This window comes from Aethalodelphis obliquidens, unplaced genomic scaffold (genome assembly GCF_003676395.1).
Source record: "Aethalodelphis obliquidens isolate GAN/ISIS:26980383/991018 unplaced genomic scaffold, ASM367639v1 scaffold25, whole genome shotgun sequence".
Taxonomy (NCBI): domain Eukaryota; kingdom Metazoa; phylum Chordata; class Mammalia; order Artiodactyla; family Delphinidae; genus Aethalodelphis; species Aethalodelphis obliquidens.
The window spans coordinates 6,677,605-6,692,008 of NW_020837969.1; the positions used below are offsets into that span (position 1 = coordinate 6,677,605).

Genomic DNA, 14,404 nt, shown 5'->3' on the forward strand with positions numbered 1-14,404 from the left:
ATGAATTATTTAAGAACAATGTAGAATGCAGAATATTAAAACTGTGGAAAGAGCCTTAAAAGACACCCAGGAAAAATCCTTTCCATATATACTTTTGGGATTTGGATACGTGCCAGTTCACAAGTTCTATACAAGCATTACTCAGGTGACAAGAGAATACACACACACACACATTCATCTGCTAAAATATCAAGTTCACTTTGTTAACCAAGAAAACAAAAATAAAATCTAATGATGATCTTCAAAAGATGATGTGGAATCTTTTCCTTTATAATCATTGTAGAGATAATTAAAATCTGGATTTTAAATACGTATATCAGTTTTAATACCATATAACCTCTCCCATTGGGGGGTCATCTCTCCATCTTTTGAATTGCCTGATCCTCGTATATGGATTAACTTGACTCCGTCTTCCCTGCATGTCTAAGCTCCTGAAGGGAAAGGGACGGAGCTTTACATCATTAACTCCCCTTGTGCTTATGTGCTGGACATAGGTGATTAGTGAATAAATGAATAAATACACAAATAAACAAATCAAGCAGTCAAATAATCAGTGGGTTCTAATATCCTCCTTGTAGCCGCATAGGTTGAGTAACTTAGGTCAAGCTGTTAGGATTTCTTACCTCCAGTGAGTGGTCTGGCAGGTTCTGGAGAAGAGGGTGTGGAGAAACACTCTTCTGAATATATTTGTATTTTACTTGAATTTTCCAGAAGTACAATAATTAATCTTCAATTTTAAATACTTAAGGGATACATGTACACGTATGCCTACCTACTTGGTACAATAGTAAATCATACTTTCTCTTAAATGAAGAAATATTCAGAATATACAAAATGTTCTACACTGAATAAGAGTATGTAAGTGCCTATAATTTGCTGGGCTTTGCTTTCGTAAAACATGTATGAAATATTTTTAATTAATTCAATTGAAAATGGTATATCTGCTGATGACTTCAGTGAGATGTATCAACTACATCAAAATAAGATTATCACTTTCTCAAAAGGCTGCAAAACAAATCTGAAATTATAAAAGCAATTCCCTGCCTGGGGTTACAAATGAAGAAATATACAAAATACCTTCTACAGACAATTACTATAGCATTTTTGCCTGTAATTCTCCAATTAAAGTGATAATCCAGATAGACCCGCTACTGAAGCATGTTAGTCACTTCTCTAAGCAGACACTACTATTCATGTCACCTTGTCCTTCAAAGCCAAGACCAAGCCTCATAATCCTTCCCAACTCAGAGACACAGGCAGCGACCACCAACATACCCACCAAAGCCAGCACAGACCCCTCCTGCCATTTCTGTCCCAAGGATTAGTGCACCAAGACAGAGCAGCACAGTGTCGTGAAGGCTGTAAGTCACAGACTTTCATCACAGACTGTGTGACATGAAGTACGTGAGCTACTGCTTCCCTATCAAGACACCCCCGCCAGTAGTGGTGAGCTCACAGAAACATCACACTTTAGAGACAACTCCTATAAACCCTCCCGCCCAATACTAGATGCTTTGTTAACTGGCAAAGTGGATGAAAGAAATGAGTGGTAACTGGTGATATCATCGGCTTGTTAATCAGAGTAATGGATGCCAGGAATGTTTCTCAGTTAAATTCATGGATTGGCTAGAATATCACAGGGCCCTCCTACCCACGTATGAGTAGGGCACGTGCCATAGCTGGTACCCAGGGGTCATATCCAAGACTTGGTCCCTAAATGGTCCTATAAGAAACTGCAGGGCTGAGGGTTATCTAGTGGCCCGATGCTGCCCAGTTTCCAGAAATGAGCCCCGAGAATCCCGTCTGCCTCTACTAAACCTTTCAGATCAGGTACAGACAGTTAACTTAAAGGACAAGACTGGGGACTTCAGCTTACATGTCTGATCTGTGGACGGTTCCCCATCTGCATGCCAATCATGTTTTAGAATATCTGCGTGTCTGGAGACAGAGCTGGTAGACAGAGCTTGCAGAAGACGGCAAACTGCCTTCATCAACCTCTACTGGCGACTATGATTCATCAAAAAGAACCTAATAATTGGACATGGCCAATCTGTTTAGATAAGGCACGTGTCTGTGCTGACATGCAATTCCATCATCCACGGCAAAGCCTCTCTCAGACCAGGGGACCACAGTGAGGGCGTGGGTGTGGAAAGGATTTCCTTCTGCTCCTGCCGGTGGCCACGTGGCACCCGTGGGACCACTCCAGCCACCTTTGTTACTGAGAAACGAGCATCGGCCAAGCTGTGCGCTAATTCAGGATGATGAATCGGCTTTACCTAGTTGACAGTGAAAACCGACCTCAGGTGGGCATCCGAAGAGCTGTGGTCAGCAATGCCACAGGGGGTGGAAAGCCATTTCCACACGTAAGTGACATGTAGCAGCTTTACATACTTCCTGTCCTGCGGTGCCAGAAGTTAAAACAAGAAGATCTCCATTGTCGTGCTAATTTGATGTGGATGTGTCTCCCACAAGCAAGCTCCAGTTCCAGCAACGTTTTGCAGACCTTGAGGCAAGAGCAAAGGGGATTTACTCAAACCCCACACAACTGCACAGCGGAGGAGCTTCACCTGCTCCAGGAGGACGTGCTACAGGGCACACACAGCGGACACTAATAAAAGCCTGTAGATCCTTCCTAGGCAACATGTGCTCGATGAAAACCGCCTGCTTCGGGAGTGGTAGGCTATCTGTGTGAAACGGCATTTTCAAAGGTGAAATACGTAAAATCTTATTACACGTCAGCCTTAATAAACATTAGCGATCAATTTTGATGAGATCACTCAATCTGAACCCCAATTAAGTTATTCTTCCCCCAAAGTAGAATTCTACTCTCATTAGACTTGTATTACAAAAAAGTTATACTCAACTTTCAGTTTAGCCGATAAAAATTTTGTAAAAATGTCTTTTTCTCATTGTATAACTACCTATGTACCTTGATTTTGCCTCCTGGCCCACAAAGTCTAAAATATTTACTATCTGACTCATTACAGAAAAATTTCATTGACTCCTGAAACATATTTTAAAATGAGGTAGACCTATTGCTCTGTTGATACTGATACGGAAACGACGTATTTTTCAAAAAAACAGATTTTAAGGCAATAGGATAATGTAATCCTACGTATGCGATAAAATCCCCCTAAAACATCTTCTTGCACTTGTGTGTTTGTACACACACACACACACACAATGTCTGGAAGGAAACACAACTGCTGGCTGACTGCCTCTAGCAGACACTCCCAGGGTTACATCCAAAACAAAAATCACAACTGGTTACTCCCTGCTTGAAACCCGCCAGTGGCTCATCACACTTGAAAACAAAACAAAGCCACCCCAGGCTTGTCGGGGCCTCTCTGACTGTACTTCCTGCCCATCTCCCTCAGCCCAGAGAGCTGTCGCTATGGTGGCTTCCTTGCGGCGCTTGTGGGCATTTTCTACCTCAGGACATTTGCACTTGCTGCTTCCTCAGGCTGAAACATGATCCCCAGCCACAAGGTACCTGTTCTCCCACGCCCAGGCCTGTGAGCCAAGGTCACCTCCTCCGAGAGGCCTTCCCTAACCTAACCAGCGCCCTTGTCTCACGCGGCGCGCTACCTGGCATGATGCTGACGTACACCTGCTGTCCCCTCCTCCTCACTAGGATGTAACCTCTGGGGGGCGGGGGCGCTGCCTCCTTCTCTGCCGTCTCCCTGGGAACTAGAAGGGAACCCGGGACACGACAGGTGCACAAAACCCCTGTTAAATGAACTAACAGAAAGGGGTAGATGAGGAGAGTAGGACAGGATGATTTTACCCTTTTTAGCAGTTTCTCTTACACTGAGCATGTATTTGTGTATTTTTATGAAACTAGAGAATGAAAAGCTTAGAAAGAAAACAATTATTGGTTAATATGATTTCAAAGGTTATTCTAAAAATCAGAAGTTTCTCCCTCCATTCTTGTTCTGTTAACGTTTATTACTGAGTGTCTTTGTAACCTCTTCTCACAACCTTTGCTGCACACTATCTATCTTAGACACTGACAAGGGTGATGAGTAAAAGTGAACGGAAACAGAAATTGAAAAAAGACTTTTATTGCAACATAAAAGATTTGCAGAGGTACAGCTTGGAGTACAGAGTGGGCTTCACCGCTTCGCAATTTCGGCATCTACGAATGTCTAAGGTAGCCCGCAGGCCATGTGCTTTTACCTGGGCGGGGGCGGGGGGGGGGCTCCCAGAGAGAGGTGGGATGCCAGGTGGACTGACCGTGGACCACCTAAGACATCAGTGGGTCTTTATTTTACCACCATAAAACAAAGACCTAGGTTTAGGCTAGACAATAGGTAAGTCTTTTCCTGTCCTATATTCAATGATTTTCTCTCTTGGGATGACATAAAACAAGACCAATCTACATGTCCTTACGTTAGGGAACACAGAATATCTGATTCCGTCTCTGAGATTCAGTTACGCCAGGGCCCTGCCTACAGCCCGTGAGCCCCAGAACCCTCGGGGCCCTGGACGTGGCGGTGAGCCCCAGAGCAGGACCATCACACTGTGCATAGCGCTGGGGCTGCAGGGTGCTCACACCGCCTGGAAGCAGATTTTTTTTTTTTTTTTTTTACTTGACTTATATTTGCATGTCATTAAGCATTATTCAAAAGCTGAAAGAATACACAAGATGAAAACTGAGAACGAGAATGTGAGCTTCAAGAACAGGATAGTCTTAGCTACCAAAATAATTCTGTACACTCACTGTTTTATATTAATTTTAGGCTTGACATGATTTTAAAATAAATATTTTGAAAACACATACTAACCCTAATGGAATGTAAAATATAGTTTTATGTCAAATTTTATATATTTTATAAATATATAATAAAGTTTTACATATATCAGAAAGCTCAGACATAAAAAGAAGGTTAATGATATACAAATTAAATTCTTTTACTGAGATGATTTTGGGGAGTTCATACCCAAGGAAAAGATATGCAATACATCTGTGATTATATTTCAGTCCATATAACTTCTCCAACTTGAAAAGGGTGGTTAAAATGATTCAAGGAGTAGAGAAATAATGAAGAATAAACTTGGCCTTATCAAAATTTTAACCCAATCTTTAGGTGAAGGTGGTTTAAGTTCAAGATTTCTTCACTTTTGCTTGCTGAAACCTGTCTGTGCTTATCATCAGAAAGTGCAAAACTGTTGCTACTTTTGCTATGACATAGCTCATTACTATGGTTACAACTAAATTACAGATAGGAATGCATCTATTTAAATGACATGCTTAAAGCAAATAAACAGAAATCTAATAAGGCCTGTTACAGTGAACTATTTACTTAAAAATACTTAAAAAATTTCTTCATAGCTAAATTGCCCAGTTTCTTCAAAAATAAATATTAACTTGTTTCCACATTTATCTTTTCTTAACAGAATGAATGGCTTACACTCAATTTCCCTTCTAAAATAAACGGCCTCACCATTACAAACTGAGAGTTTTAAAAGACCTCCACTCACGTGCCTCTTTGCACAGTGATGCTGCAGTGACAGGCTGCACTGAAACAAGGAAAAGCGCTCATCTAGTCCACTGCTCACACAACACATCCAGACATCACCTTTTCTTTTCACCTATAAGACTTAGAGAAATGTATTCCTAATAACAGGTTTGACCAAGGAACCTAGAAATTCCATGGGGCAGTAAGCTGTCTATTCCTCAAGAAGTTAAAGAATTTATCGCTATAAATATCAAACATACATTCTTTAAAGTTTAATAAAAGGGAAAAAAGGAAATTTTGATTATGAAAAAGTTGTGATAAACGTGGAAGATGGACACACTACTACATATTCTTATAGTGGAGAGACCGGTAAAGGAGGTTCACATACTTTCACTACATCCTCGGGGTAACTCTTCCATTGCCTCTGCAGACTTTTCCACATCCCAGTCGCCTACAAAGTTTAGCTTATCATCACTTTGTGCTTCACTTTCAGGGGAATTCACCATTTTAGGAGTATCTTCTTTCTGTGTGCTTTTTATGTCAATCCATCCTTTCACTTCTTTATTGCTTCCTTTTAAAGAAGTAAAATCACCTCGAAGTCCCTTCTGAGGAGTGAGTCCGTTGAGGGTATGGGGAGAGTCACTCCCGCCCGGGCGGGCGTCTCCCCCTCCCCGAGCCTCGGCCCGGGGACAGTCCCCTGGGGTTCCTTCAGCAGCACGCGTTTCCTTAGAAGTCACGCTGCTCAAGCCCGGATCAGCTCCGTAGTTTGCAGGCTTCTGGAGACGGAAGCCAGCCTTCACCGTTGAGTCGGTACCACCGGCTGACCTGGGGCTTCTGCCGATGCAGGAGAAGTCAGCCCTTTCCAGGAGGCTGGTCCTCTCTCTCCTGGAAAGGCTCCTCATGCAGTGGAGCAGGGCAGGGCCGGCGGGCGGCTGCACCCTGGGAAGGAGGCTCCCCGAGTCCCTCTCCTTGAGGTTATCGGGAGAAAAGTAATCATCGTACGAGGACTCCCCGCGGCCCAGAGTCTCCACGGCAGAGCTGCTCGCGCACTTCGGGCTGTTCTCCAGCTGTAGCCGGGGCGCGGGGGGCCACCCGAGGCACCGCCTCTTGCTCAGTCTCTCCTCCGGGGGTGGACTGGAGTTCGCCGACACCCTTCTTCTCGTGGCTGAGGGGCTCTGGGGACATGAAGGGCCCCCGGCGGGCTCATTTGTTACAGATGGCGTAGGAGACAGGCCCCTCTTCTCATCAAACACCCCCTCAGCCGGCTCCCGTGCTGGCTTCACGTCGGGGGTGATGACTTGGCCCGCAGCAACCCTCTGCCGGTGGGTGTCTCCCTTGGAAAGGCTGCCGGGGGACTGGTGAAGGGTTAACTGACCAAGGGGCCCGGGAGTTGCTGGCGGACGGACACTTCTCGCTTTCAACACAGCTGAGGAAGCACACGCAGCGCTTTTACTTTCGTCAAGGAATCCTCCCAGTCTCCTCTGCTGGGTCCCACATCCAGAGCTCCCACAAAGATCATCAAAAGACAAGTGCAGAACACCAGCAAAGGAGTCCTCTGGAAAACATTAATAAAGAACCAACTTTTTAATGGTTTACATTATTACAAGACTAATTCTCAGTCCGCCCATAACGTGATAAAGCGACCCTCCCTAAGCACGGCTCCTGCTTCAGAAGGGCGTCACCCACACCCGCTTCTCACGGCAGGTGAGGACACTCTCCTGGCCGGCGTTTCTAACCAGGGGACCCGGGCTTCCCCGTGCGCGGGGAACAAGGTGGGGTCGGAGAGGGCGTGGTGCTCTGCATGTTCACACGCCCGGGCGCCTCGCTCCACGAACAGCGTCCGCACCCCGTCACTGAGGCCTCGAGGAGGCCAGGAGTCCGAGAATGAAGGACCACTGCGTTCAGGCTCTAGTCAACCACCATGAACTCGGCTGCCCAGGCTCCCTGCTGCCTGCCAAAGTCCTCACTCTGTATTCAAATTCCAGGAGCCGCCTGGCACATCTCAGGGCTCTGGCTCTCCACGCACCTTCCTACACGTTTCTTGAGGGTAACGCGAAGCTCTGCCCAGCTCCCGAAAGCTGCCTTTACACTCCCCCTGCTCCATGCTCTAACCTGGATAAACACTACCCTTCCTTCGAAACCCACCTCGGACGTCAGACCTCTGCAAATCCTCCCAGACTTCACCAGCTCTGGTCTTGCACGTCCTCCTCTGCTACACAGAATTCCACCCAAACCTTTAAGAGCATGTGTGTCACCGCCCTGTGCTTATACTCCTATCTGCCCCCCTCCCTAGCCTAGAGGCCCCCAGCACAGACACTGCTTTCTGGAATCCGGAGCCGTTGGCCCAGCACTGGCTCCTCTGATAGGGGCTCGGCGCTTGCTGAACAGATGGAGGACTCCCAGTTTATAGAAACTCCACACCAGAGGCAACAGAGATGTCTTAACTTACTGACTGACACCACTAAGGCTCTACTTTTAAAGAGGGAGGAGAGGGGCAGCCCCCAGGGAGCAGAGAGAAGCCCAGCGGGCGGGTGGTGCTGCGTGTCTCTAAGTCAGCAGCTGGAAACATAGGACGTGTTTAATTTTAGCAGCTGAATAAGCTTAGCTCACTTTTCAAAAGGCTGGCAAGCAGCATGACACGGCATAAGAGAGTAAACTCTGAAGTCAGACTGCCTACTTCGAAGCCCGGCTCAGCCGCTCACAAATGGTGTGACCTCTTACGAGCTGTCTGACTTCTCGCTGGCCGGTCTTTCTCACCGGCAGGAGGGGGACAACGACGGGGCCTGCGTCACGGGGCTAACAGGACAATCAGACGAGATACAGACACGCGAGCAGCGCCCACGGCACAGCCAACGATGAAACTGAGCTAGTTACTGTTGTCACTTGTTTCACACACGCATCAAGTATGAAATAAAAAGATGGTGATTACTTAAGATACGTGGGCAAATAATTTCAATACACGCCAAAGAGATTAAAGAATAAACCATGCACAGAACGAAGCTTTTGTGAAAATAATTTTACCTGAACACAAAGTATCATGCGAAAGGTTCAAAGATGCTTCACACAGAGCATTAACGGTGTTATCGTCAGACTTTTCAACGATCTGGGAAGCTGAAAACATAATCAAAACTCCTCATTAAATAACAACTCTGATCTCTGGTAGTAGATGAAGCCAATACTAGGTCCACTCATTCCACTCATGTGGCACTGACACACACACCCACACCCACGACTTATTCCTAATACATGCTATTCTAGATATCTTACTCAAATCTATTACAGATGATGAGAATCATTAAAATATAATTTATACAAATCATATCATAAAAAAGGCACAGAATCCTAGGATAATAAAAGTTGGAAGGGCTCTTGGAAAGTCGGCCGGCCTAGACCTAAGCAGAAGCTCGATACGGGTAGAGAACCTTTCAGTCAGTCTCACTTCTCAACGATCAAGGCTTTTCTCACAATGATCACCGACAGCTGCCTCTATGACCAGAGCAGTGGTTCTCAACCAGGGGCGGCCTGGCCCCTGCAGATGCTGCTGGATGTCGCGGGTGGGGCTGCGGTGGACAGGAGCCATGCTACCGGCATCTAGGGGGCAGGGGCCAGGGATGCTGCGGATCACTCTGCCGGGCACAGGATGGCCCCAGCAACAAAGAACTACTCAGCCCCAAGTGTCCGGAGGGCGGGGGCTTCACAGAAAAACATCCCGGAGATCAGCGATTCAACAGCTAAGGCCACAGGCGTCACCTTCAAAGGCTGTGCATGCAACAGAGCACAGACAAGAGAGAGATATCGGCCTCACGGCCAGAGATTTTTTTTTTAATTAATAATTAATTAATTTATTTATTTAGTTTTGGCTCATTGGGTCTTTGTTGCTGCACGCGGGCTTTCTCTAGTTGCAGCCAGCGGGGGCTACTCTTTGTTGCAGTGCACGGGCTTCTCATTGCGGTGGCTTCTCTTGTTGTGGAGCACGGGCTCTAGGCGCACGGGCTTCAGTATTTATGGCACGCGGGCTCAGTAGTTGTGGCTTGCGGGCTCTAGGGCACAGGCTCAATAGTTGTGGCACATGGGCTTAGTTGCTCCGCGGCATGTGGGATCTTCCCAGACCAGGGCTCGAACCCATGTCCCCTGCGTTGGCTGGAGGATTCTTAATCACTGTGCCACCAGGGAAGTCCCCAGAGATTTTTTTTTTTTTTTTTGCGGTATGCGGGCCTCTCACTGTTGTGGCCTCTCCCGTTGCGGAGCACAGGCTCCGGACGCGCAGGCTCAGCGGCCATGGCTCACGGGCCCAGCCGCTCCGCGGCATGTGGGATCTTCCCGGACCGGGGCACGAACCCATGTCCCCTGCATCGGCAGGCGGACTCTCAACCACTGCACCATCAGGGAAGCCCCCCCAGAGATGTTTTTTGAGGAGACTTAAAAGAATACACTTCTGAGAAAACTTGGGCGAACGATTAGAAAATGAGAATAAACCGAGATAAGAAAGGTAAGCACACAGGTAACATTTTCAACTGAATTTAAACTTAACTGCAGGAGGCAGTTACGTAGCAGAATTAACACTGTAAAGTAGTGGAATAAAGTTCAAGGCAAATTAGTTTGCACACATATATAATGATTTGTCGAAACAATCTGGACAGTCCCCTGGAACACTGCTAGTTACCTAGCTCAATGGCCATTCCCACCTGCCTCTTGCAACAGACCCTGATTTTATGAGTGCAGACACACACCCTAGTTAAGACTACTCTTCAGTCTTGCTTGCAGTGCCCTGCAGGTGACTTGTATTTGGTTTCCTACTTCCTAGGCTAAAACTACCGCAGTCCCCTTAGCTATGCCATCCTGAATGCCACTGCCCATTTTAAATTAAACTGGCAGATTAAATTAGATGTACAAACACAAAGAACTGTATTGTATTTCTTGGCTCATCCAGAGTGGTGTTTTGCCTTTGTAGCTCCTGGGCCACACACGGTCGCACTTAGCTTGCAAGCAGGAAGAGCCACAGGACTGTGCTCTGGCCAGCAGAGCTCGGCAGCGGCAGCGGCAGGAGCTGGTGAGGCTGCTCACAGGGAGCTGGCTCCAGGGAAGCCAGGCAGGAGGTCGGGACCCCGCTCTCCAAGACACCACAGAACAGCCTCCCCGAACCCTGCCTGCCTCTTTCTTTGGCAGGACGGAGAAACACAACTCTATCTAAGTGCAGCCATTGGTTTTTGCATTTGTCCGTTATCGGCGGCCACAACTAACCTTAACTGATACACATGCCCATTGCATAAATATAGATATAAATTCAGGACAGATGAAACAACTAACCTTAAAAATAAACCATACAAGTAATAGCAGAAAATACAATTTTGAAAGCTTGTGGTGGAGGAGTTCTAAGCATCACAGGAATCCTAGAGGCCAGAAGGAAAAGACAAACAGAACAGATTTGTCTACCTTAAACGTAGTATTTCTGTTTCACAAAAGTCACCGCATTATGACAAACAGCAGAGTTCGTGTATCTTAACCTAGTTTCCCAAGGGTGTGAAACTGCAGTTCTTATAAACAGCTGGCAAAGGGTAAAATGACACAAACTTTTTGAAGGACAATGTGACAATATCTACCAAAATTTTAAAATTCTGCCTTTATGAATTATTATTGCGATACATGAAATACAGAGGAACATAAAGATTCATATAGAAGCATGTCCACTGGCGTGTGGGTTATAACAGTAAACAGTGGGGGGAAAAGCCTTATGTCCAGGGAGGAAAACGGTCACAAAAGAACAAGAACCACCATACCGTGTAGTTAAAAAGAATAAAAACTGCAGCGCTGTTTCTAATAAAGAAAAACTGGGGGAATTCGCTGGCTGGTCCAGTGGCTAGGACTCCTGGGGCCTGCAGTTCAATCCCCTCCCTCATCGGGGAACTAAGATCCCGCAAGCTGCACAGCGAGGCCAAAAATTAAAAAAAAAAAAGAAAGACAAAATGGACAAATATCCAGCAACAGACGGATGCTTCAATATCAAAAGTCTAGACTACTATGCGACATCTTTAAAAATTAAAATAAAGATGGAGGTCCACACCAATACACTCTTCAGTAAAACAAGAAAGCTGAAAATGAGAGGTATGCCACGATCCAATTTAGGTAAAGAAAAGTTACACCACCACAGAGGAAAATACAGAAGGCTTATCTTGTTCATGTGTACACAGACATGTGACCCACTGAAAAAGATCTGGAGAAACACATCAACATAAAACATGGGTTACCCAGCGGCAGAGGAGAATGAGGTGGGAATCAAGATGGATGTTTACTACAAACGATGTACTACTGGTCAACGTTCTGTATATTACTTAAAAACTTTCAAGATAAAAGAAATAAAGGAAAACATAAACTGAAGCATTACTTAATCTAAAGCAAACTCCTTCAAAAGAGGGGCCCAATTAATTAAAAAAAAAATCCCGAATATATGAAAAATTACAAAGGAACAACAGGATCTTAAACCTGGAGAATACTACGTACCCAATATACTCTTTAAAAATCTTAATAAAGCATAAGATTTTCTGGAAGAAAATATCAACAAAGTCTACGCTGATAGAGGTAAAAAAATGATTATAAGCTAAATTAACTAAAATATCTATGTAAAGGAAAAAAAAAAAAAACCCTTTCCACAATTTATTCACCTACTTTGTAATTTCCATCGTATGGAGTGTCACTTACAGGTGGGGGAAAGATTCTCCCGTTTCTCCTTCATCTCCTGCAGCCTCTTCTCCACTGCACTGTGGTGGCCACTGCAGATTTTAACTGTGGGACTGTACCCCAAGGAGCCATTAGATTCAAACAAGAGAACAGGAACATCATTATCTGAAAAGAAACAAAAATCCAGTTTTAATCTCAAAAAAATGCCTTCCTCCTTCAACAATATGATTCCTCTTAAGGACACCCCTGTCCCCTACTCCACGGGTTCCTCTTCCCTTTTTTTTCTCTTTTTTTTTTTTTTTTTTTGCGGTACACGGGCCTCCCATCACTGTGGCCTCCCCCGCCGCGGAACACAGGCCCCGGACACACAGGCCCAGCGGCCACGGCTCACGGGCCCAGCCTCTCTGCAGCACATGGGATCCTCCCGGACCGGGGCACGAACCCGTGTCCCCTGCATCGACAGGCGGACTCCCAACCACTGCACCACCAGGGAAGCCCTCCTCTTCCCTTTTGACAGACACACACATAGACCCGCACGTGAACTCGGCGGCAGGAAGGAGGTCAGGGGATCCTTGGGCCATGAAGTAAGGGGCTCAGGGGTGGGGTGAACAGTGGTGTGCTTCCTGGAATCCACACCTCGCAAGTAATGAAAGAACTTTAGGACCCTGACCACCTGTCCCCCCCTTAAAAAACAGACCACAAATCATTCAATAGCCTCCCTTTGCAACTCTTAGGCCTGCACGACTTTTACTGCACTTCTGGCAATATGCAGACATACGTTAGTTGAATCTTTAATACCTTATAGTTGTAGTTTTTAAAAGACAATTCAGACATAAATTTGGTCTAAAAAGAGAACTTTTTAAAATCTATCATTACCATTTTGCTGAATTCTTTCCAAATACACTATCACTGGTGCAGGAAAGATGGCCAAATGGCAGAGGTATGAAGGCTGACAGCAGAGAGGGGCAGAGCTGAGGTGAGGCTGCAGGACAGGCAGATCAGATAGGATGTGGTCAGCTGCAGGACACGTGAAGTACAGGATTTTACCCTAAGTATCTTTTCCTTAGGACGACACTGAGGACCGTTAAAGCCCGGGTGGGGCGGCCACGTGAGCTCGGACGTACACCCTTCTGACTGAAGCAGGGAGGTGGAGGCTAAGGACACAGCGGCTGGAAGGCCAGCCAAGGAGCTGCCGGACGCCCACATGGGGTGCTGCAGGCTTGGGAGAAGAGGGCAGAGGAGGAGTTGGGAGACCACTTCAGAGCAGGTCTGGGGTCCAGGGGGTGACAGGCACCAGGGCGGACAGATGCCAAGGAGAACTCCACGTCTGTCTGGGGCAGCGGACCAGACGATCATGTGGGATTTGTCAGGGAGGCACCAGCACAGCACCGAGAGACTCGATTCATCAAGCAGTGGGATGACCGAGCGCAAGAACAAAGGATTCAGCCAATGTTCTGGAAAGGCATCGGGCGGCACTGTGCAGGCTAAAGGTTCTGCTCAGTTCTGCTGCTTCAGAAGTACAGACACAAGCACCGGGGGCCAGCCTGCATTTCTCAGCTTACCCACAGTGGTCTTCTGCTGCTGCAGCTCTTTAGCCATTTTCTCAAACTTCTTTTGCAGTCTTTTATCATTTTCTGGTGTTTTAGGCATAAAATCTTTGGGCTGCATACACTTGCGCTGTACAAAAAGGACAGAAAAATAATACTGTATTGCGATTGTGTAAGACAGGAAAAGAACCCTTCCGTACACATTCCTGATATCTTTTGTAACATCTATAATACAACCTACTTAAAGAGATATTTCTTCACTATATGTGAATTTGTAATGTTTATTCTTCCTATAACTGTAAGAATATGGACAGAATTTTCAGACTGAATAAAGAGCTACACACTAAGTAGCTATGTTTTCTGAGGCATTTTCAGGACCCCAGCATTCTTAGTGTCCATGAAGATTCTTAAACAAAATTAGTCTCCTTTTCCTTATTTTTTGCTACTTTTATGTCTATCTCCCCGCTCCCTAAAAAGTCATGACACAGTAATAAAACACGAAAGTAATTATTTTATAACCACCAAAGAAGAGAACCATAATTTAATCTTGTCTTACTGTCTTTACATCACAGCAACTCCATTCAGCCAGTAAAAAACAAAACCTGTGACCACACGTCCAAAGGGTAGGGAATGAGGAAACCTCGGACACGTGATGTCCGGGTCACCGTCTCACCCTACCGTCCTCATGTCTCCTAGCATTTTTTATACCGCAGGCCCCCA

At 45.9% G+C, this 14,404-nt stretch overlaps 1 protein-coding gene across 2 annotated transcripts in view; it reads right to left on the reverse strand.

The window, feature by feature from the left end:
* The window catches only part of MCPH1 (microcephalin 1), a 228,826-nt gene that overhangs the window by 188,689 nt on the left and 25,733 nt on the right, over positions 1–14,404 (reverse strand). The window contains exons 5-9 of one of the 2 annotated variants that reach the window (XM_027122536.1): positions 13,700–13,814; positions 13,014–13,154; positions 12,159–12,302; positions 8,484–8,573; positions 5,851–7,017 (exon numbers count right to left, since the gene is read on the reverse strand). In XM_027122536.1, the coding sequence (XP_026978337.1) occupies positions 5,851–7,017; positions 8,484–8,573; positions 12,159–12,302; positions 13,014–13,154; positions 13,700–13,814 (1,657 nt within the window). The remainder of the gene's footprint in view (positions 1–5,850; positions 7,018–8,483; positions 8,574–12,158; positions 12,303–13,013; positions 13,155–13,699; positions 13,815–14,404) is intronic. The other variant, XM_027122537.1, reaches the window with a different exon arrangement.